This window comes from Mobula hypostoma, chromosome 5, assembly GCF_963921235.1.
Source record: "Mobula hypostoma chromosome 5, sMobHyp1.1, whole genome shotgun sequence".
Taxonomy (NCBI): Eukaryota; Metazoa; Chordata; class Chondrichthyes; order Myliobatiformes; family Myliobatidae; genus Mobula; species Mobula hypostoma.
The window spans coordinates 22,397,658-22,416,521 of record NC_086101.1 but is presented as its reverse complement, the minus strand read 5'-3'; the positions used below and the strand labels follow the sequence as shown (position 1 = coordinate 22,416,521).

General features: G+C 48.2%; 1 protein-coding gene across 5 annotated transcripts in view; it reads right to left on the bottom strand.

Moving 5' to 3' along the window:
• Positions 1-18,864, bottom strand: part of LOC134346678 (uncharacterized) — a 213,327-nt gene that overhangs the window by 74,442 nt on the left and 120,021 nt on the right. For all 5 annotated transcript variants that reach the window (XM_063048178.1, XM_063048179.1, XM_063048180.1 and 2 more), the window contains 2 exons: positions 7,427-7,528; positions 6,585-6,689 (listed from right to left, as the gene is read on the bottom strand). In XM_063048178.1, coding sequence (XP_062904248.1) covers positions 6,585-6,689; positions 7,427-7,528 — 207 coding nt within the window. The remainder of the gene's footprint in view (positions 1-6,584; positions 6,690-7,426; positions 7,529-18,864) is intronic.

Genomic DNA, 18,864 nt, shown 5'->3' with positions numbered 1-18,864 from the left:
GAGTTCAGTCGAGTCATGACCAACCTTTCAAAGCATTTCATCACTGAAGATGTGAGTGCTACTGGGCAATAGTCATTAAGGCAGTTCAGATTATTCTTCTAAGGCACTGGTATAATTGTTGCCTTTTTGAAGCAAATGGGAATTTCTGCCCATAGCAGTGAGAGATTGAAAATGTCCTTGAATACTCCTTCCAGTTGGTTGGCACGGGTTGACAGGGCCTTATCAGGTACTCCATCGGGAACTTCCAACTTGCTAAGGTTTAAACTTGCTTTAAAGACAGCCTAACATCAGCCTCTGAGACGGAGATCACAGGGTCACCAGGTGCAGCAGGGATCTTCACAGCTGTAGTTGTGTTCTCTCTTCCAAAGCAGGCATAGAAGGCGCTGAGTTCATCTGGTAATGAAGCATCGCTGCCATTCATACTGAAGCACCTTCAATGACTCCAAAGACTGAGAAATACCAAAAGGCTTTTATTAGCTGTAAAACAGGACCTCCACGATGAGTGCCTGCCCCTGGACTGAGGGGGAGCAGCAAGGCGAACCCTTTATACAGCAATCTGTGGGAGGAGCCACAGAGGCCGTCAGCAGAGGGGTGTGTCCAGACAGTTAACCCTGTCACAACATATATACATGGTTTACCACATTCACCCCTCCTTTTTTAGAAAAAGAGTCCCACGGGGTGAAGTGACTGACAATATTTATAACAAGTATATTTACAGGTCAAGTCTGTCAGGCGGTCGAGTCCGTCGCTGTGATCTACGTCGCACCGGCGGTGATTGCGTCGGCGACAGTGGTTGTGATGGCTCCGGCCTGACTTCAGGTGCCAGCACGTTAGGCGCCGTTAATCCCTCGTGTGTGTGCGTCGGGCCCGGTATGGGAGTGTCGTGTGGTGTCTGTGTAGGGTTTGGAGTGCACGGTGTCTTGTAGGTACATACATCGGTGGGTACGGGGTCAATAGTCACCACGGAGTGTTCAGGGTAGGGGTCCGGTGCTCCTGCAGGCGCCAGGTCGCGGATGGAGACCGTGTCCTCCCGCCCATCAGGTGAAACCACGTAGGCGTACTGGGGGTTCGAATGAAGTAAGTGGACCCTCTCGACCATCAGGGAGTATTTATTGCTCCTCGCATGTTTCCGGAGCAGCACTGGCCCCAGGGACGTCAGCCAAGGTGGTCGGGTGGTCCCAGTGGTCGACTTTCTGGGAAATGAAAAGAGCCGCTCATGAGAGGTGGCATTGGTGGCTGTGCATAACAGGGAACGGATGGAGTGGAGTGCCTCGGGAAGGACCTCCTGCCAGCGAGAGACTGGCAGTCCCTTTGACCTGAGGGCTAAGAGTGTCGCTTTCCACACCGTGCCATTCTCCTTCTCCACCTGTCCATTCCCCCGGGGATTATAGCTCGTCGTCCTACTAGTTGCAATTCCCCTAGCCAGCAGGTATTGGCGCAGCTCGTCACTCATAAACAAGGACCCTCTGTCACTGTGGATATAGCATGGGTATCCGAACAGAGTGAAGAGCTTGCGCAGGGCTTTTAGAACTGATGTGGTAGTGGTGTCGGGGCAGGGGATGGTGAAGGGGAACCGTGAGTACTCGTCGATAACGTTAAGAAAGTACACATTGCGGTGGAGGGAAGGGGGCCCTTAAAGTCGACACTCAGTCACTCAAAAGGGCGGGTGGACTTGATGAGTTGTGCCTTTTCGGGTTGGTAGAAGTGCGGTTTGCACTCTGCGCAGACTTGGCAGTCCCTGGTCATCGTCCTGACTCCCCAAGGGAGTAAGGCAGGTTCCGGGCTTTCACGAAGTGGAAAAGCCGGGTGACCCCCAGGTGGCAAAGATCTACATGTAGGGCGTATAGCCGGTCGATCTGCGCGCTGGCGCATGTTCCCTGGGATAGGGCATCAGAGGGCTCGTTGAGCTTCCCAGGCCTGTACATGATGTCATAGTTGTAGGTGGAGAGTTCGATTCTCCACCTCAGAATTTTATCGTTTTTGATTTTGCCCCACTGTTGGTTATTAAACATGAATGCAACTGAGCGCTGGTCAGTTAGCAGGGTGAACCTTTTGCCGGCGAGATAGTGCCTCCAGTGCCTAACAGCTTCCACTATGGCCTGGGCCTCTTTCTCCACTGCGGAGTGACGAATTTCAGGGCCTTGAAGGGTACAGGAGAAGAACGCCACTGGTCTTCCCGCCTGGTTGAGGGTAGCAGCCAGTGCAAAGTCGGAGGCGTCACTCTCTACCTGGAAGGGAATGGCCTCATCCACCACATGCATGGCTGCTTTGGCAATGTCCCCTTTTATGCGGCTGAAGGCCGCGCAGGCCTCGGCTGAGTGGGGGAATGTGGTGGACTTGACCAGGGGGCGGGCCTTGTCTGCGTAGTTAGAGACCCATTGGGCGTATATGAAAAGAAGCCCAGGCACCTTTTAAGGGCTCTGAGGGTATTGGGAAGAGGGAGTTCCAACAGGGGGCGCATACTGTCGGGGTCAGGGCCAATGACTCCATTCTCCACGACACACCGAAGGATAGCAAGTCGGGTGGTTCTGAACACAGACTTGTCCTTGTTATAGGTGAGATTGAAAGCTCTGGCCACTTGGAGAAATTTTTGGAGGTTGTTGTCATGATCCTGCCGGTCGTGACCGCAGATGGTGATGTTATCCAGATATGGGAACGTGGCCTTCAGTTGGCACTGGTCCATCATCTGGTCCATCGCCCTCTGGAAGGCAGATACACCATTCGCGACACTGAAGGGGACGCGCAGGAATTGATAAAGCCTGCCGTCCGCCTCGAAGGCGGTATAAGGGCAGTCCTCCCGGCGGATGGGGAGCTGATGGTAAGCGGATTTTAGGTCTATGGTCGAGTACACCCTGTACTGTGCTATCTGATTGACCATATCCGCGATGCGGGGTAGAGGGTACGCGTCGAGCTGTGTGAACCTATTGATGGTCTGGCTATAGTCCACAACCATCCTATTCTTCTCCCCGTTCCGAACAATGACTACCTGCGCCCTCCAAGGACTTGTGCTTGCCTCAGTGACCCCCTCCCTGAGCAGCCGCTGCACCTCCGACTTAATGAAAGCTCTGTCCCCCGCGCTGTACCTCCTGCTTTTAGTTGCCACAGGTTTACAGTCAGGGGTCAGGTTGGCGAATAGCGGTGGGGGAGAGGCCGCAAGTGACGTCGGTAGTACGGCAGTTGGCATGGCGTTGGGTGGGATGTGCGGGTCGGTGTGTGTATGTGGTCAGTAGCGGGGTATGTGACGTATCCCTACAAAACTGAGGATTTACGACAGTGATTGGTGGGAGGGGCCCGTCATACTCCATTCTCATGCTTTTCAGGTGGCTCTGGAAGTCGAGCCCCAATAGCACAGGGGCACACAGTTGAGGCATAACCAGTGATGTAAAGTCTCGGTATTCTGTGCCCTGCACCACTAGTGTCGCTACACAACTCCCCCAGATGTCTATTGTATGCGACCCGGAAGCCAAGGTGACCCTCCAATTTACCGGCCGTATGACGAGTCCGCAATGCTGCACCGTGTCCGGGTGGATAAAACTCTCCGTGCTGCCTGTGTCAAACAGGCAGCTTGTCCTGCGCCCCTCCACCAGGATATCCATCATTGACCTTGCGAGCTGGTGGGGAGCGCTTTGGTCGAGGGTCACAGAAGCCAGGTTTGGGTCGCTGTCTTGGTTCGGCGCGGTGGGGTGCCCCATGAGCACCCGTTGGTCGTAGGCGATGGGAGGTGGCGCCGACCAAGATGGCCACCCCCATGTCTTGCACGTGGTGGCGGCGTGCAGGGAAGATGGCGGCAGGGCAGATGGCGACCCCCATGTTTCGTACGTGGCGCTGCTTGATCCCGCTCGCGGTTTGGACCTACACACCTTCGCGAAGTGGCCCTTCTTTCTGCAGCTGGATCAGGTAGCATCTCGGGCCAGGCAGCGTTTCCGGGAGGTGCTTCTCCAGTCCGCAGACTCGCTACTGGCGGCAGCCGAGGTCAATTTGCCGGCGGGTTGCGGGGTCTGCGGGGCCCACGAGCCCATCGGGGGATCACGTGCCTGGAGGGCCTCAGAGTTATGCAGAGCGGTCTCAAGTATGTCGGCCAGTTCGATCGCTGAACTTAAGGTAAGATCGGCTTTTTCTAACAGCCGCTGGCGCACATACACTGACCTGGTCCCCGTGATGAAGGCGTCTCTCACTAGGAGGTCTGCATGCTCCACCGCGTCAGCTCCTCGCAATTGCAGACCCGCACGAGCGTCTGTAACGCCTGGACGAACTCAGCACTCGATTCCCCGGGGCGTTGTTGCCGAGTGGCTAAGCTGTGCCGAGCATAGACGCTGTTTATCGGCCGCAGGTACTGGTTTTTGAGGGCGCTCAGAGCGCCGTCGTAGTTCGGCTGGTCTCTGATCAGCGAATAGTCCCGTGGACTGACCCTGGAGAGTAGAACTCTGCACTTCGCTACGGGGTCGGTCACTTTAATCTCCTCTGGGTACGCTTCGAAGCAGGCCAGCCAGAGTTCGAAAGCATTTCCAGCTTCTGGTGTCTGCGGATTGAGATCTAATTTTTCCGGTCTCAGAGCGTGTTCCATGCTTTAAAGTATACAGCTAATAAAATTGAAGCACCTTCAATGACTCCAAAGACTGAGAAATACCAAAAGGCTTTTATTAGCTGTAAAACAGGACCTCCATGATGAGTGCCTGCCCCCGGACTGAGGGGGAGGAGCAAGGCGAACCCTTTATACAGGAATCTGTGGGAGGAGCCACAGAGGCCATCAGCAGAGGGCGTGTCCAGACAGTTAACCCCATCACAACATATATACATGGTTTACCACATACACTATTAGTTTTCACTTTGTAGGAAGTAATATCTTGCAAATCCTGCCAGAGACGTCATGCATCCAATGTCCCTTCCAACCTCGTTCGAAATTGTCTCTTTACCCTTGAAATAACCCTCCGCAAATCATACCTGGTTTTCTGGTACAGGTCTGGATCGCCAGTCTTGAATGCCACAGATCTAGTCTTCAGCAGACGACGTACTTCCTGGTTCATCCATGGCTTTTGGTTTGAGAATGTGCAGTAGGTCTTTGTAGGAACACACTCATCCACACATGTTTTAATGAAGTTGGTAACAACTGCAGGAAACTCATCCAGGTTCGAAGATGAATCCCAGAATACAGTCCAGTCCACTGATTCAAAGCAGTCCTGTAGGCACTCCTGTGCTTCCCTTGTCCAAACCTTCTTGGTCCTCACTGCTGGTGCTGCAGTCTTCAGTCTCTGCCTATTCTCGGGGAGTAGAAGTACAGCCAGGTGATCAGACTTCCCGAAGTGAGGGCGTGGAATAGCATGGTAGGCATTTTTGATGGTGGTGTAACAATGGTCCAGTGTGTTGTTTCCTCTGGTATTGCAAGTGATCTGTTGATAGTAATTGCTTAGTGATTTTTTCAGACTGGTCTGGTTAAAATCTCACAAAACTATGGTAAAGGCATTAGGATGAGCTGTTCCGTGCGTGTTGATCCCATTGCTCAGATCATCTAAAGATTGACTGACATTGGCCTGAGGTGGAATGTATAATGCTATCAAAATGACCCCGGAGAACTCCCGTGGTAGGTAAAAAGGATGACACTTAACTGCTGAATATTCCAGGTCTGATGAGCAGAATTGGGACAGCACTGATATATTTGTGCACCAAGAGGAGTTGATCATGAGGCATACTCCTCCACCTCTGCTTTTGGGAGACTCTATAGATCTATCCTGATGGTGTATAGTAAACCCGTTGATCTGAATCGCTGCATCCGGTACAGAAGGGGTTAACCAGGATTCCATGAAACAAAGGACACACGTGGTCCTAATGTCCCTCTGATTCAGCACCCTGGCTCTGAGATCAACGATTTTGTTCACTGGAGACTGCACGTTCGCCAGCAAGATCATCGGTATCGAAAGTTTACAACCCTGTTTCCTTAAACGCACTTGTAACCCCGATCTACAGCCACGCTTCCTCCGTGGGCGTTTCCATCCACAATCAGAGTTGTTTCTGCCAATTTTAAGCAGCGATAGTTAGTTTAAATGCATTAAGACATCTTTGTTGACTGTGCTGACCTTGGAAGTAGTTGTGCTTTTTAGCTGTATCAGTCTGAAACGAGAATATTTAATTAAATATCTAAGCAAGAAGAAGAAGCCTGAAGGAGAGGCCTTCCCACACCCAACTGTATCAAGGATGAGAAAGGCCCCAAACACTCACTCACTCACCTCACCATCATTGGGATCCTTTTCAACATCCTGATATGATGCTGAAATTTGACAACACCATGCATCAAACACCAGTGATCTGAGACATGTTACTCTCGAGATTACTTTTTCTAAAGACCCTCTGGAGTCAGATCAGAGGTGACTCCAGAATCATTCCAGCTGTGGTGACACTGTAAATCAGAATTTCATAACTGGGAAAAATGTCAGACAATTTCATCCCACAGGACACAGGAATCCAGTGGGGTTGATGGAGGTGAGGATTATTCAGCTTTTCTTTTCTATCTTTTTATTAAAATGAGTCTAAAATTACTTTGAGATGTGACTGGAGTTGATACACAAGTGTGAAAATACAATGACAGATACCTGCGCCCAAAAGCACTTTAATGTACCGAAACATCCAAATTGAAATGAATGCAATTGGCAGTACGATTGACAAGACGATACTGACAATTCCCGTGGTGGAAAGGCCTGTAATTAAAAACAAATTCAAATGAGTAAACATGTAACAATTCATCAGGTAAATGACCATAACAACTGCCTGTTGATGCAAAGAACCAAACTATTCCACTTATCTCCACAGGGCAGGAAATGTAGTAACCTCTGCACAGATTTGCTAACTTTGTCTACGTGACTGAACCAACTGACTCTGCATGGCCTCTGATGTGGGATAACAACATGCTGACCTGTTATTCCAGACCAGAATTATTCCCTGCAGTCTAATCTATCCTGGTCTCTTGCTGTCAATATTCTGCACTGGCTGCATCTTCTGGTGTTCCAATAGCCACGCTTTGAGGAGTGCACTACACTGCAGCCAGCCCTCCCACACAGTCCATGGTTTGACTCTCCTGACATCCACAACAATTGGTTATGCGGCTGTCCCAAAATTTCACTGGAAAGTCACTGAATCACCCATGTTCCATCACTCAGTCCAGTTTACCTATGTGCCCTCCAGTGATTTATCTGACCTGTATGTGTTCAACTGACCTGTGCTGTGTTTCTGGTGGTTCTGAACTGTTGATGTTTGGCCATTACTGTCTGAACCTCCGGCAGGTTTCCCTGCACCCAGTTGTGGGGCTGAGGACTGCAGATGCTGGTGGTCCTGATAAAACATCTTACAATGTACTGACTGAGATACTCAATGCATTCCAACCACCCTGCAGAGAACTGAGTTCATCATTTTCATACAAGTTTATTTCACCACATACCGAATATCGTAGCGCTGATGATCCAGGCAATGATGAAACAATTGATGAGGACAATATCACAGACGGCTTTCAATATCCTCCAAATTCTGAATGCGTGAGAACCTTTTCAAAAATAAAAAGAAATTTAAAACATTTAATATCCAAACAATATAAATGATTTGACACATGCATCAATGGACAAATGTCCCAGTAACAGAGCTTGACTCAGGGTTGTTTCGATTGGTGATGATATTGCATGTCCTAAACATCAAGCAATCCAAACAACTCTGAAATGGATCAGATGTCAGAGTTTTGGATTGAAGGAGGTTCAGGAGTTCACTCACCACTGCAGCAAATGGGGAGCTCAGAGAGACACAAAACACAGTTTGTGGCTGCTACCAGGATTGGTTTTACATTTGATAACTTAGATAAACCCTCAACCACTGACTGTGCATGTGGAAACAGATACACTGCAGCTTCCCTCTGGACATGTCCAGCAGATAAGGCAACAGCCCACTGTCGATATTCTCTGCTGTATTCCCTCATGATCTCAAGGGCTGAGACTGACATCAAGTTGCCAGTGTTAACAAAAACCAACCCCAGCTGTAACACTGAGGTTACACTGTTTGACTGTGAATCCTGTTCTGATGCCGAGGACTGGAACAGCTGCTCACAGCATCAGGCAGTGGCTTATTCCAACATTGAAACTAAACAGCTCAAGGGTACAGGCTGAACTGTCCAAATGCTGGGATATTTAACACAGATAAGGGGAGAGGTTGTCCAGGATATCCAGTGGTGAGCAGTGCATAAGATCCAAGGCCACCTCTCTTGTAGTGGTTTTTGTTCATTTTCAATTGCTCTCAAGAAAGGTGGGGCAGTGTGGGGAGCTGGTTTCTTATTTTGCTCCCACCACCTAATTCTCACCTTCTTCAGACCCCACATGACTGAAAAAGAATTTCTCTCAATTTCCTCACCAATGCTCTTTCACATTCCCAAGCTTATCGTCCACATCTCAGGAGTTACTGAGGTGTTGAATCAAACCCTCTTCATATCACCAAATCCCTTTTCCCCATTATAACGATAACTCATTCACCTCAGACACTTCCCATTGGCTTCCATCACTAAACACTCAAGATTAACAGGCCTGAACACCCTGTCTGATAAATTGGTTTAACTAATCACAAAAAGATTAAGCTCTTGCCCACTGAACTGTTTGAAGATGAACTAGAATCCAAAGTTGTCCCCCAGGTCATCACTTTGATGTTTTTCAATAATATGAACCAAACTGTGAATGCTTGTGTAAAAATAAAACAAGCTGTATCAGGGCTCAACCTGAAATATTGACAACCCCTTTACCTCAGACAAGAGAAATGTTACACAAGCCCAAGTGCAGAACACAGAAGGCATTATTGCCATAGTGAGTTTCCAGGAGAGTCTTTTCCCGAAGTGTTGGATTTGGAGAGAATCCAGGAGTGATACTGGACTTAGAACAGACGGTCCTAAGAACCATGAAACAAGGTTACTCACACCAGAGTCAACCAACAAACTGGCAGCTCCTTGTTGTGATCACAGGGTCTTTATCCTGCATTTTCTGATGGAAGCAGGTGTGTGTAGTTAGTGGAACCTGGGAATGATTGGAAATTAAACAAGGGGATAGAGGCCCAATTCCTGAAGTAAATAGCTCAGTGGGTATTGCCAGAAGGACCATGACTGTACCCCTCCCTCAACGGGAGCCTCCAGGCGATCCTCCAGGCCTGTCTGGATGGTCCCGATGAAAGTCTTGGATGAGGGAAGGGTCTCGGATGAAGAAGCAGGGGACCCAGAAACGCTCTTCTGGACCGTACCCTTCCCAGTCTTCCAGGTGTTGGAAACCCCTGCCCTGACGGCGCACATCCAGTAGTCGTCGGACGGTGTATGCCGGATGGTTGTCGATGATACTGGCAGGTGGGGGAGTCTCAGCCGGGGGTCACAAGGGGCTGATGGAAACTGGCTGTAACTAGGAAATATGAAAAGTCAGGTGGATGCACATAGATCTTGGCAGTTTTACACTGACCGCTGCGGGATTGATAACACTTTCAACCTTGAATGGTCCCAGGAGCCAGGGGCGAGTTTCCTCTGCTTGTTCTTGAGCGGGATATCCTTGCATGAAAGCCACACCATCGGCCCAGGTTGATATTCCTGCGCCAGAGTCCGGTGTCGGTCGGCTGTCTTTTTATTGCGATTTGCTGACCTGAGTAGGGCATGTTTGTCTCCTCCCAAACCTGAAGGCACCAATCGATATGGTCCTGAACCGACGGTATCACAATCTCCTCTTCTTGCGCCGGGAACAGCGGGGGATGGTAGCCCATGGAGAACTTGAATGGAGACCTTCTAACATCAGAGCTCACCAGAGAGTTGTGGGTGTACTCAACCCACGGGAGGTGGTCGCTCCAGGTCGACGGGTTGTTTGCTGTTACACAATTTAGCATCCCCTCCAGGTCCTGGTTGCCCCGTTCCGTCTGCCCGTTCGTCTGGGGGTGGAAGCCGGATGACAGGCTGACCGATGCACCCAAGGCTTGACAGAATGCCTTCCATACCTGCGAGACAAACTGAGGACCTCGATCGGAGATCCGCGGGGATTCCGTGGAGGCGGAAGACGTGGCGGATAAGAAGATCTGCGGTTTCTTGAGAGGAAGGGAGTTTAGGAAGGGCTACGAAGTGCACCGCTTTGGAGAACCAGTCTACCACGGTGAGTACGGTGGTGTTTCCATCTGAAGGGGGTAGACCGGTGACGAAGTCTGGGGCGATGTGCAACCAAGAACAGGTAGAGGATGAAGTAAACCCGCAGGTGGCCGATGAGGAGGCTTTTCCCCGGGCACAGATGGAGCGTGCCGAGACATAGGAATGGGTATCCGCCTCCATGGACGGCCACCAAGTGTTTTTTTCAGGAGCGCTAGGGTCTGATCACTCCTGGGGTGGCAAGCGAACCGAGATGTGTGCCCCCACTGGAGAACCTGAGACCTGATGGAAATGGGCACATACAGGCGATCACCAGGTCCATTGCCTGGGTCGGGGTCGTCCCGTTGGGCTTCTTTTACTTTGGACTCGATCTCCCAAGTGAGGGTGGCAACTACGCAGGATGGTGGGAGGATAGTCCTTGGGCTGGAAGTATCCGCCTTGGAGTCGTATTGGTGGGAGAGCTCGTCCAGCTTCCCGTTCTTGGACCCTGGACGGTATGTGAGGGAAAACTTGAACTGTCCAAAAAATAATGCCCAACGGGCCTGACAAGAGTTCAAACGTTTGTCGGTCTGAATATTCACCAGGTTTTTATGATCAGTCCACACCACAAACAGTTGTTCTGCCCCCTCCTGCCAGAGCCTCCATTCTTCCGATGCTAGCTTGACCGCCAGCAGTTCCCAATTCCCCACGTCATAATTCCGCTCGGCGGGGGACCGTCGGCGAGAATAGAAGGCGCAGGGGTGAAGCTTTTCATCTGAAGTTGATCGTTGGGACAGGACCACTCCTATCCCGGAGTCAGAGGCATCCACCTCAACAATGAATTGACAGGCTGGGTCCGGATGGACCAGGATGGGAGCGGTGGTGAAACACCTCTTCAGGACGGTGAACGCCGAGTCAGCTTCGGAGTCCCAGCAGAAGCGGGTAGTAGGCAAGGTAAGCCGGGTAAGGGGGGCTGCCACTCGACTGTAGTCTCTGATAAATCAGCGGTAAAAGTTTGCAAACCCCAGGAATCGTTCAAGTTGTTTGTGGGTCGTGGGCTTAGGCCATTCTTCCACTGCCCGGATCTTCTCGGGGTCTGCTCTCACCTGCCCGCTCTCAATGATATAACCCAGGAAGCTGACTGAAGGAACGTGGAACTCACATTTCTCCGCCTTCACAAATAACTGGTTTTCCCACAGTCTCTGGAGGACTTGACGGACATGGTGAACGTGTTCTTGGGGGGGGTGCTAGAAAATATCAGGATATCATCGAGGTAAATGAATACGAACCCATTAATAAAATCCCTCAGTATGTGATTGATTAGGGCTTGAAAAGCGGCGGGAGCATTGGTGAGGCCAAACGGCATGACCAAATATTCGAAGTGGCCCAGAGATGTATTAAAGGCCGTCTTCCACTCGTCTCCCTCCCTCATCCTGACTAGGTGGTAGGTGTTACAAAGGTCCAGCTTTGAGAAGATGGTGGCTCCATGCAGTGGTTCAAAAGCCGAACTAATGAGGGGTAGAGGGTACTTGTTCTACTGTTTTGGCCTCTGTAATCAATACAAGAACATAGCAGCCCGTCCCTTTTTCTACAAAGAAGAAACCATCGCCTACCAGGGAAGGTGAAGGTCTGATAATGCGCGCCATGAGGGACTTGCTAATATACTTCTTCATGGCCTCTCTCGCCAGTCGGGATAGGTTAAAAGGGCAACTGGTAGGGGCGCTAGTGCACGTGCGTATGGATTAGACGTGTCTGGTCAGTGCTCCTCTCCGAGGCCTCGATAAAATTACTATTATATCGTGTTTTATTCATGCATAGGCCAACAGTGTATGTCTAAACTAAGTGTCTGGAAAAGTTTGACAATGCCGAAGGCAAATAAAGCCAAGACCACCGACTGCCAAACTACCGAAGTTTGTGTTAACAACAGGTCTGCAAAGAACTTCTCCGCGTCTGAGGTACCGCTGGATAAAACTTACGCCACGTGCAAGGAATTGGGTCAGGAGATTTCTGAGTCAGTTCTGCGTGGCATTAATGACCGCTTTGATGTTTTTGAGACCAAGTATGAGGCGCTTGTGGCCTCCCAGGCTGACTTACAAGCCCATGTGGCTAATCAAGAACTAACCACCAGTGACCCTGAAACACGCGTGCAAGAGCTTGAAGCCAAGTACTCAGAGCTAATGAGACAAAATAGCCAGCTTGAAGCTGAAGTGCATGACCTAGAGGCTCGTTCCCAGAGACATAATATTAAGATTGTAGGGATACAAGAGGGCAAGGAGGATAAATTTGTTTCCAGACAGATTCCCAAGTTGCTCGGGGAACAGCATTTCCCGTATCCGGTTAAAGTTGATCGCGTGCATTGCTCTCTCCATCCGAAGCCGGCTGCCGGTGGTAAACCGCGCACCATCTTGGCACGTATCCATCACTTTCAAGTGAAAGAGCTGACCCTGCGTTGCAGCAGACTACAACCCGTGGAGTACAAGGGAAATAAGGTCTTGATCTTCCCGGACTATACTGAAGAGGAGATGACTCAACGTTGTGCCTTTCGTGATGTACTGCAAACTCTACGTGATGGAGAAATCAAGCACACCCTGCGGTATCCGGCTAGGCTCTATATTTATCATCAAGATGGAATAGCGCCTAAAGTATATGACGACCCGATAGAGGCATCACAATTCTTGGAAAGGAATAATGCATGAAAAAGGGAGTAGATATATTGACACTGTTTATTCAGCTTATATTTGTGCCGGTTTCCATGTTGGGATAAGGGGAGGGACTTGCTTGTGATATGTAGTTTTGCCATTACAAGGGTTTTGAGTCGGTGTCATGAATGTTCAGTTTCAGGTGTGGACATTGGATAACTCTTCCCAGCCCTAATAGCATTTATTGAATAGTATTATATAGTTTGTGTTATAAATTTTTTCGGAGAGGGGGTTTGTGATAATTGTGTAATGTTAGTTACCTGCCCAGCAGCTCCTTTTGGGATGGAAATGGGGAACTTGTGTCTGGTTTAGGGAGACACGAAGTGGGGTGGGTTAGGGTGTGTGTTGTTTTTGTTTATGGCTCAGACATGTTTTTTTGTGTATGTTGTGTTTTTATGAGGCTGCCAGTTATCTTGCATTGTTACTATGTTTGTGCTCAACTCTAATAATCTCTTTTTTATTCTCATATGCAGAGGCCCTGCGGTAAGACGCGGCTGGGGGGGTAAAGATATTACAATAGTCTCGTGGAATGTTAAGGGCCTTGGTCATGCTGTTAAGAGGGATAAAGTTTTTAGACATCTCAAATCTCTATCTGCAGATGTGGTATTTCTACAGGAAACCCATATCGAAGTAACTGAGCAGCGCAGATTGAGGTCTAGTTGGATATCGCAGGTTTATCAGTCACCATTTATTTCTCATGCCCGTGGTGTGGCTATCCTCTTTAGGAAAAAATATTCCATTTCAACTCACTTCCATGACCACAGATCCTCTCGGCAGGTTTATTATGATCTCTGGCACCATTAATTCGTTTCCACTAACCTTCCTTAATATTTATGGTCCAAACACAGATGAGCCAAATTTTTTTAGCAAAGTTTTTGATTTACTTCCGGATGCCAGTAATTCAAATATAATAATCGGCAGTGACTTGAATTGCTACCTGAATCCATATTTAGATAGATTGTCCTCCCACCCGCCCTCAAATATCGTGTCAGTGCAGGTCCTAAATAATTTGATTAGATCTAGGAATTTAGTAGATATTTGGTGAGTTCAACATCCCAGCGACAAGGATTCTTATTATTCTCATGTTCACAAATCTTATAGTAGAATAGGCTATTTTTTGGTTGATTCTCATTTAATATCTCATGTTACCAATATAAAATAACATAATAGATTAATTTCTGACCATAGCCCCTTGACAATGTCGCTAAATCTCTCCTTTTCCAAACGAATCTATTCCTGGCGTTTTAACTCCTCCCTACTCGCTGATAAGAAATTTATAGAATATATCACCACCAGATTAAAAGATTTTATAGAAATTAACGATAACGGCAAGGTGTCAGATTCCACACTCTGGGAGACATTAAAAGTTGTAATTCATGGGTATATAATTTCATATGAATCCGCTGCTCAGAGGGAGAGAGAAGGGCAATTATTAGAGATTGAGAATACTCTCCCAACCCTCGAAGCGACTTACCAGGCTTCAAAATCCTCTGAAGATTATAATAAAATCATGAAGCTTAAATATGAGTACAATTGTATCTTGGGTAGTCAAATAAATAACCTCCTCTTAAAATTAAGACAAAAGCATTTTGAAATGGGAGACAAGCCTCAGGGGCTCCTGGAGCGGCAGCTCAGGGGACCCCAGGCCCTAAGGTCAATTCTTTGCATTAGATCGAGGGCGGGTACCCTGTTAACTGTTTTAAAGAATTTTACAGTGAACTCTACACCTCTAAATGCAATGCTACTCAATGACTTCTTTGATTCTCTGTAATGTCGAAACCTAGTGACGCTGCTAGGGAGGACTTAGATTCTGACTTCACATTGGAAGAAATAACTTCTGCCATTAAGTTCTGCCAATCGATCCCTGCGGGATGCGTCCACCAACCTCAAAGAGCTGACAACAACACACTGCATCGATGGAAACCTGGAAAGATGCACTATTTACCGAGGAAGCGTGGGAAAAGAGCTGGGCTGCTGGCCAGATTGAAGCTGAGGGGCTTCAGGGTCCCTATGCCCACCATCCTACCAGCTAATGTGCAAGCCATAGAGAACAAGGTGGATGATCTTAAAGGGAGACTCACCTACGACAAGGAGATGCAGAACTGCTGTGTATTCTGTTTCACTGAGACCCAGCTCTCCCCTGCCACCCCCAACTGTGCCATCCGACCGGACGGATTTTCGATCCATTAGATGGACCGCACGGCGTCTTCAGGCAAGACGAGGGGAGGTGGTGTCTGCCTACTGATCAACACTGCGTGGTGCTCGGACACAGTAGCACTGACAAGCTCCTGTAGCCTAGACCTGGAACACCTGTCGGTGAAGTGTCATCCCTACTATCTGCCATGGGAATTCACCTCGGTCATACTGACAGAGGTCTACATTCCCCCACAGGCGGACATGGAGTGTGCTCTGAACATACTGTATGCAAACATCAGTGAACTTGAGACCAGGTAACTGGAGGCTTTGCTCATTACAGCCAGTGACTTTAACCAGGCCAACCTCAGAAAGGCGCTGCCAAAGTGATACCAACATGTCTCCTGCCCCACTAGAGGCCAGAATATACTTGACCACTGCTATACAGCAGTGAAGGATGCCTACCATTCCGTCCCACGACCTCACTTTGGAAAATCGGACCATCAGGCCGCACTCCTCCTCCCGGCTAACAAACAGAAACTGAAGCGGGAGTTCACGGTGTCAAAAGTGGTGTCCCGTTGAACGGAGGAAACGGATGAGGTCCTCTGTGACTGCTTTGAATCGGTGGACTGGTTAGTATTCAAGGACTCAGCAGCTAACCTCGATGAGTATGCCTCAGCTGTCACGGACTTTATTTGGAAATGCACGGAGGACTGTGTGTCTCGCAAGATGATCCGGGTATTCCCTAGCCGGAAACCTTGGATGAATTATGAGGTCAAGGCCCTTTTAAAGGCTAGAGCTGCGGCTTTTAGGTCTGGGGATACCAGTCGCTACACAGAATCCAAGCGTGAACTCCGGAAAGCCATTAAGGGCACCAAGGGGGCACCATTGAGCCAAGTTGGAAGCCCAGGCTAACCAGAGAGATGCCAATAGACTATGGCAGGGTCAAAATGAGATCACTGGGTGCAAAGAAAAGGCTGGGAATATCAATAACTGTGGCACTTCTCTTCCTGACGAACTTAACGTATTCTACGCAAGATTCGAACAGAAGAGGATCGTCCCGCTCCCTCCGGATGAACCGGACCTGGTAGCATCGAGATTCATCGTCACCGAGGAGGACGTTAGAAGGGCCTTCCTGAAGATAAATCCAGGGAAGGCGACAGGCCCAGGTGACCTCCCAGGATGGGTTCTCCGGGACTGTCCAAGTGAGCTAGCTGGAGTGTTTGCTGACATCTTCAACTGCTCCTTGCTTCAGTCTAAGATCCCCTCGCGTTTTAAGAAGGCAACAATAATCCCAGTGCCGAAGAAGAGCAAGGTGGCATGCCTGAATGACTATCGACCTGTGGCTCTGACATCAATTGCTGTGAAGTGCTTCGAGCGATTGGTTATGGCACACATCAACCACAGCTGACCGGTCAACCTCGACGCTTCGCAATTTGTCTACCGGAGCAACAGGTCAATGGCAGATGCCACATCTCTGGCCCTACATTTCTCCTTAGAACACCTGGAGAAAAAAAGACACATAGATAAGGCTCCTTTTCATTGACTACAGCTCTGACTTTAATACCATCATTCCAAATAAACTGATTCCTAAGCTCCGGAACCTGGGCCTCAGCACTCAGATCTGCAGCTGGATCTTCAACTTCCTCACAGACAGGACCCAGGCTGTAAAAATAGGGGACAATCTCTCCTCTACAATCACTCTGAGCACCGGTGCCCCATAAGGCTGGGTACTCAGCCCCCTGCTGTACTCACTGTACACCCATGATTGTGTAGCCAAGTTTCCATCAAACTCAATATATAAGTTTGCTGATGACACAACAATTGTAGGCCGTATCTCGGGTAATGATGAGTTTGAGTACAGAGAGGAAATTAAGAACTTGGTGGCATGGTGCGAAGACAATAACCTATCCCTCAACGTCAGCAAGACGAAGGAATTGGTTGTTGACTTCAGAAGGAGTAGAGGACCGCACGACCCAATTTACCTCGGTGGTGCGCAAGTGGAACAGGTCAAAAGCTTTAAGTTCCTCGGGGTCAATATCACAAATGACCTGACTTGGTCCAACCAAGCAGAGTCCACTGCCAAGAAGGCCCACCAGTGCCTTTACTTCCTGAGAAAACTAAAGAAATTTGGCCTGTCCCCTAAAATCCTCACTAATTTTTATAGATGCACCGTAGAAAGCATTCTTCTAGGGTGCATCACAACCTGGTATGGAAGTTGTCCTGTCCAAGACCAGAAGAAGCTGCAGAAGATCGTGAACATGGCACAGAACATCACACAAACCAATCTTCCATCCTTGGACTCACTTTACACCACACGCAGTCGGAGCAGTGCTGCCAAGATAATCAAGGACACGACCCACCCAGCCAACACACTTTTCGTCCCTCTTCCCTCCGGGAGAAGGCTCAGGAACTTGAAGACTCATACGGCCAGATTTGGGAACAGCTTCTTTCCAACTGTGATAAGACTGCTGAACGGATCCTGACGCGGATCTGGGCCGTACCCTCCAAATATCCAGACCTGCCTCCTGGTTTTTTTGCACTACCTTAACTTCCATTTTTCTATTTTCTATTTATGATTTATAATTTAAATTTTTAATATTTACTATCGATTTGTAATCCAGCAAGCGGGAAGCACAGAATCAAATATCGCTGTGATGATTGTACGTTCTAGTATCAATTGTTCTGTCCGGCAAGGCTGCTGGGCCAGATGGATTTGGCCGTGAATTTTATAAGAAATTCTGTGATATCCTTGCCCCACTTCTACTCAGAATGATATCTTGCTCTAAGAGAGATAAAGTCTTGCCTAGGACATTGTATGAGACTAACATTTCCCTCATTTTAAAGAAAGGTAAAGAAGAAACAGACCCGGCCAGATATAGGCCCACTGCACTCCAGAATTTCGATAGAAAGGTAATTACTAAAATGCTGGTTAACCAACTAAATAAGCATTTGTCATCTATCATTCACCCTGATCAGACAGGATTTGTCCCGGGTAGGTTCTCCTTTTCCAATGTCAGATGCCTCCTTAATACTATATATGCTGATCATGGGAAAGCTAGTGGGGCAGCAATTTTATCCCTTGATGCACAAAAGGCTTTTGACCAGATTGAGTGGCCTTGCATGTTTGAGTCATTGTACAGGTTTGGGTTCGGCGAGTCATTTGTATCTTGGGTAAAACTGATATATGCCAGCCCAATGTGCTCTGTCATAACTGATGGTGACAATTCAACTCTGTTTCCCCTACACTGTTCAGTCCAGCAGGGGTGCCCTCTCTCGCTGACCCTTTTTGCCGTCGCAGTACAGCCCCTTGCCTTAAAAATAAGAAGTCACCCAAATATTCTGGGTTTGAAAGTGGGAGGTATTGAAACACTTACAAGTTTATATGCTGACGATGTGATACTCTACTTACAAAACTCAGAAAAGTCAGTCCCTCTTCTTCTAGATTTAATCACCTCTTTTGGCAGACTATCGGGATACTCAATCAATTGGACAAAAAGTGACTTTGTGCCCCTCTCTAACGACTGCACGCGGGGTTTTTTGGAAAGTGTCCCGTTCAAAGTAGTTAAAGATCACTTTACTTATCTCAGCTTGACAATCCCCAAATATCCTAAATTAATATTCAAATTAAACTTGGAGTTTATTTCAAAACTTAAACAGAATATAGAAAGTTGGAAAACCCTACCTCTGTCCATGATTGGTCATATAAATTCTTTTTCTTTTTCCTTTTTTTTAAATTTTATTTTTATTTGGATAAGGAATTCACAAGTATCATGTACTTTTTTCACATGTGTAACCTTTTCCATTTTTTTCTATGTATAAAACTATAATTATTCATACATTCTTAAGTACACATTGAGATGATATAAAAAGAAATTAGACACTTAAATAGATAATTATGTACAATGGAAATTCTAATCTATTAGGCTA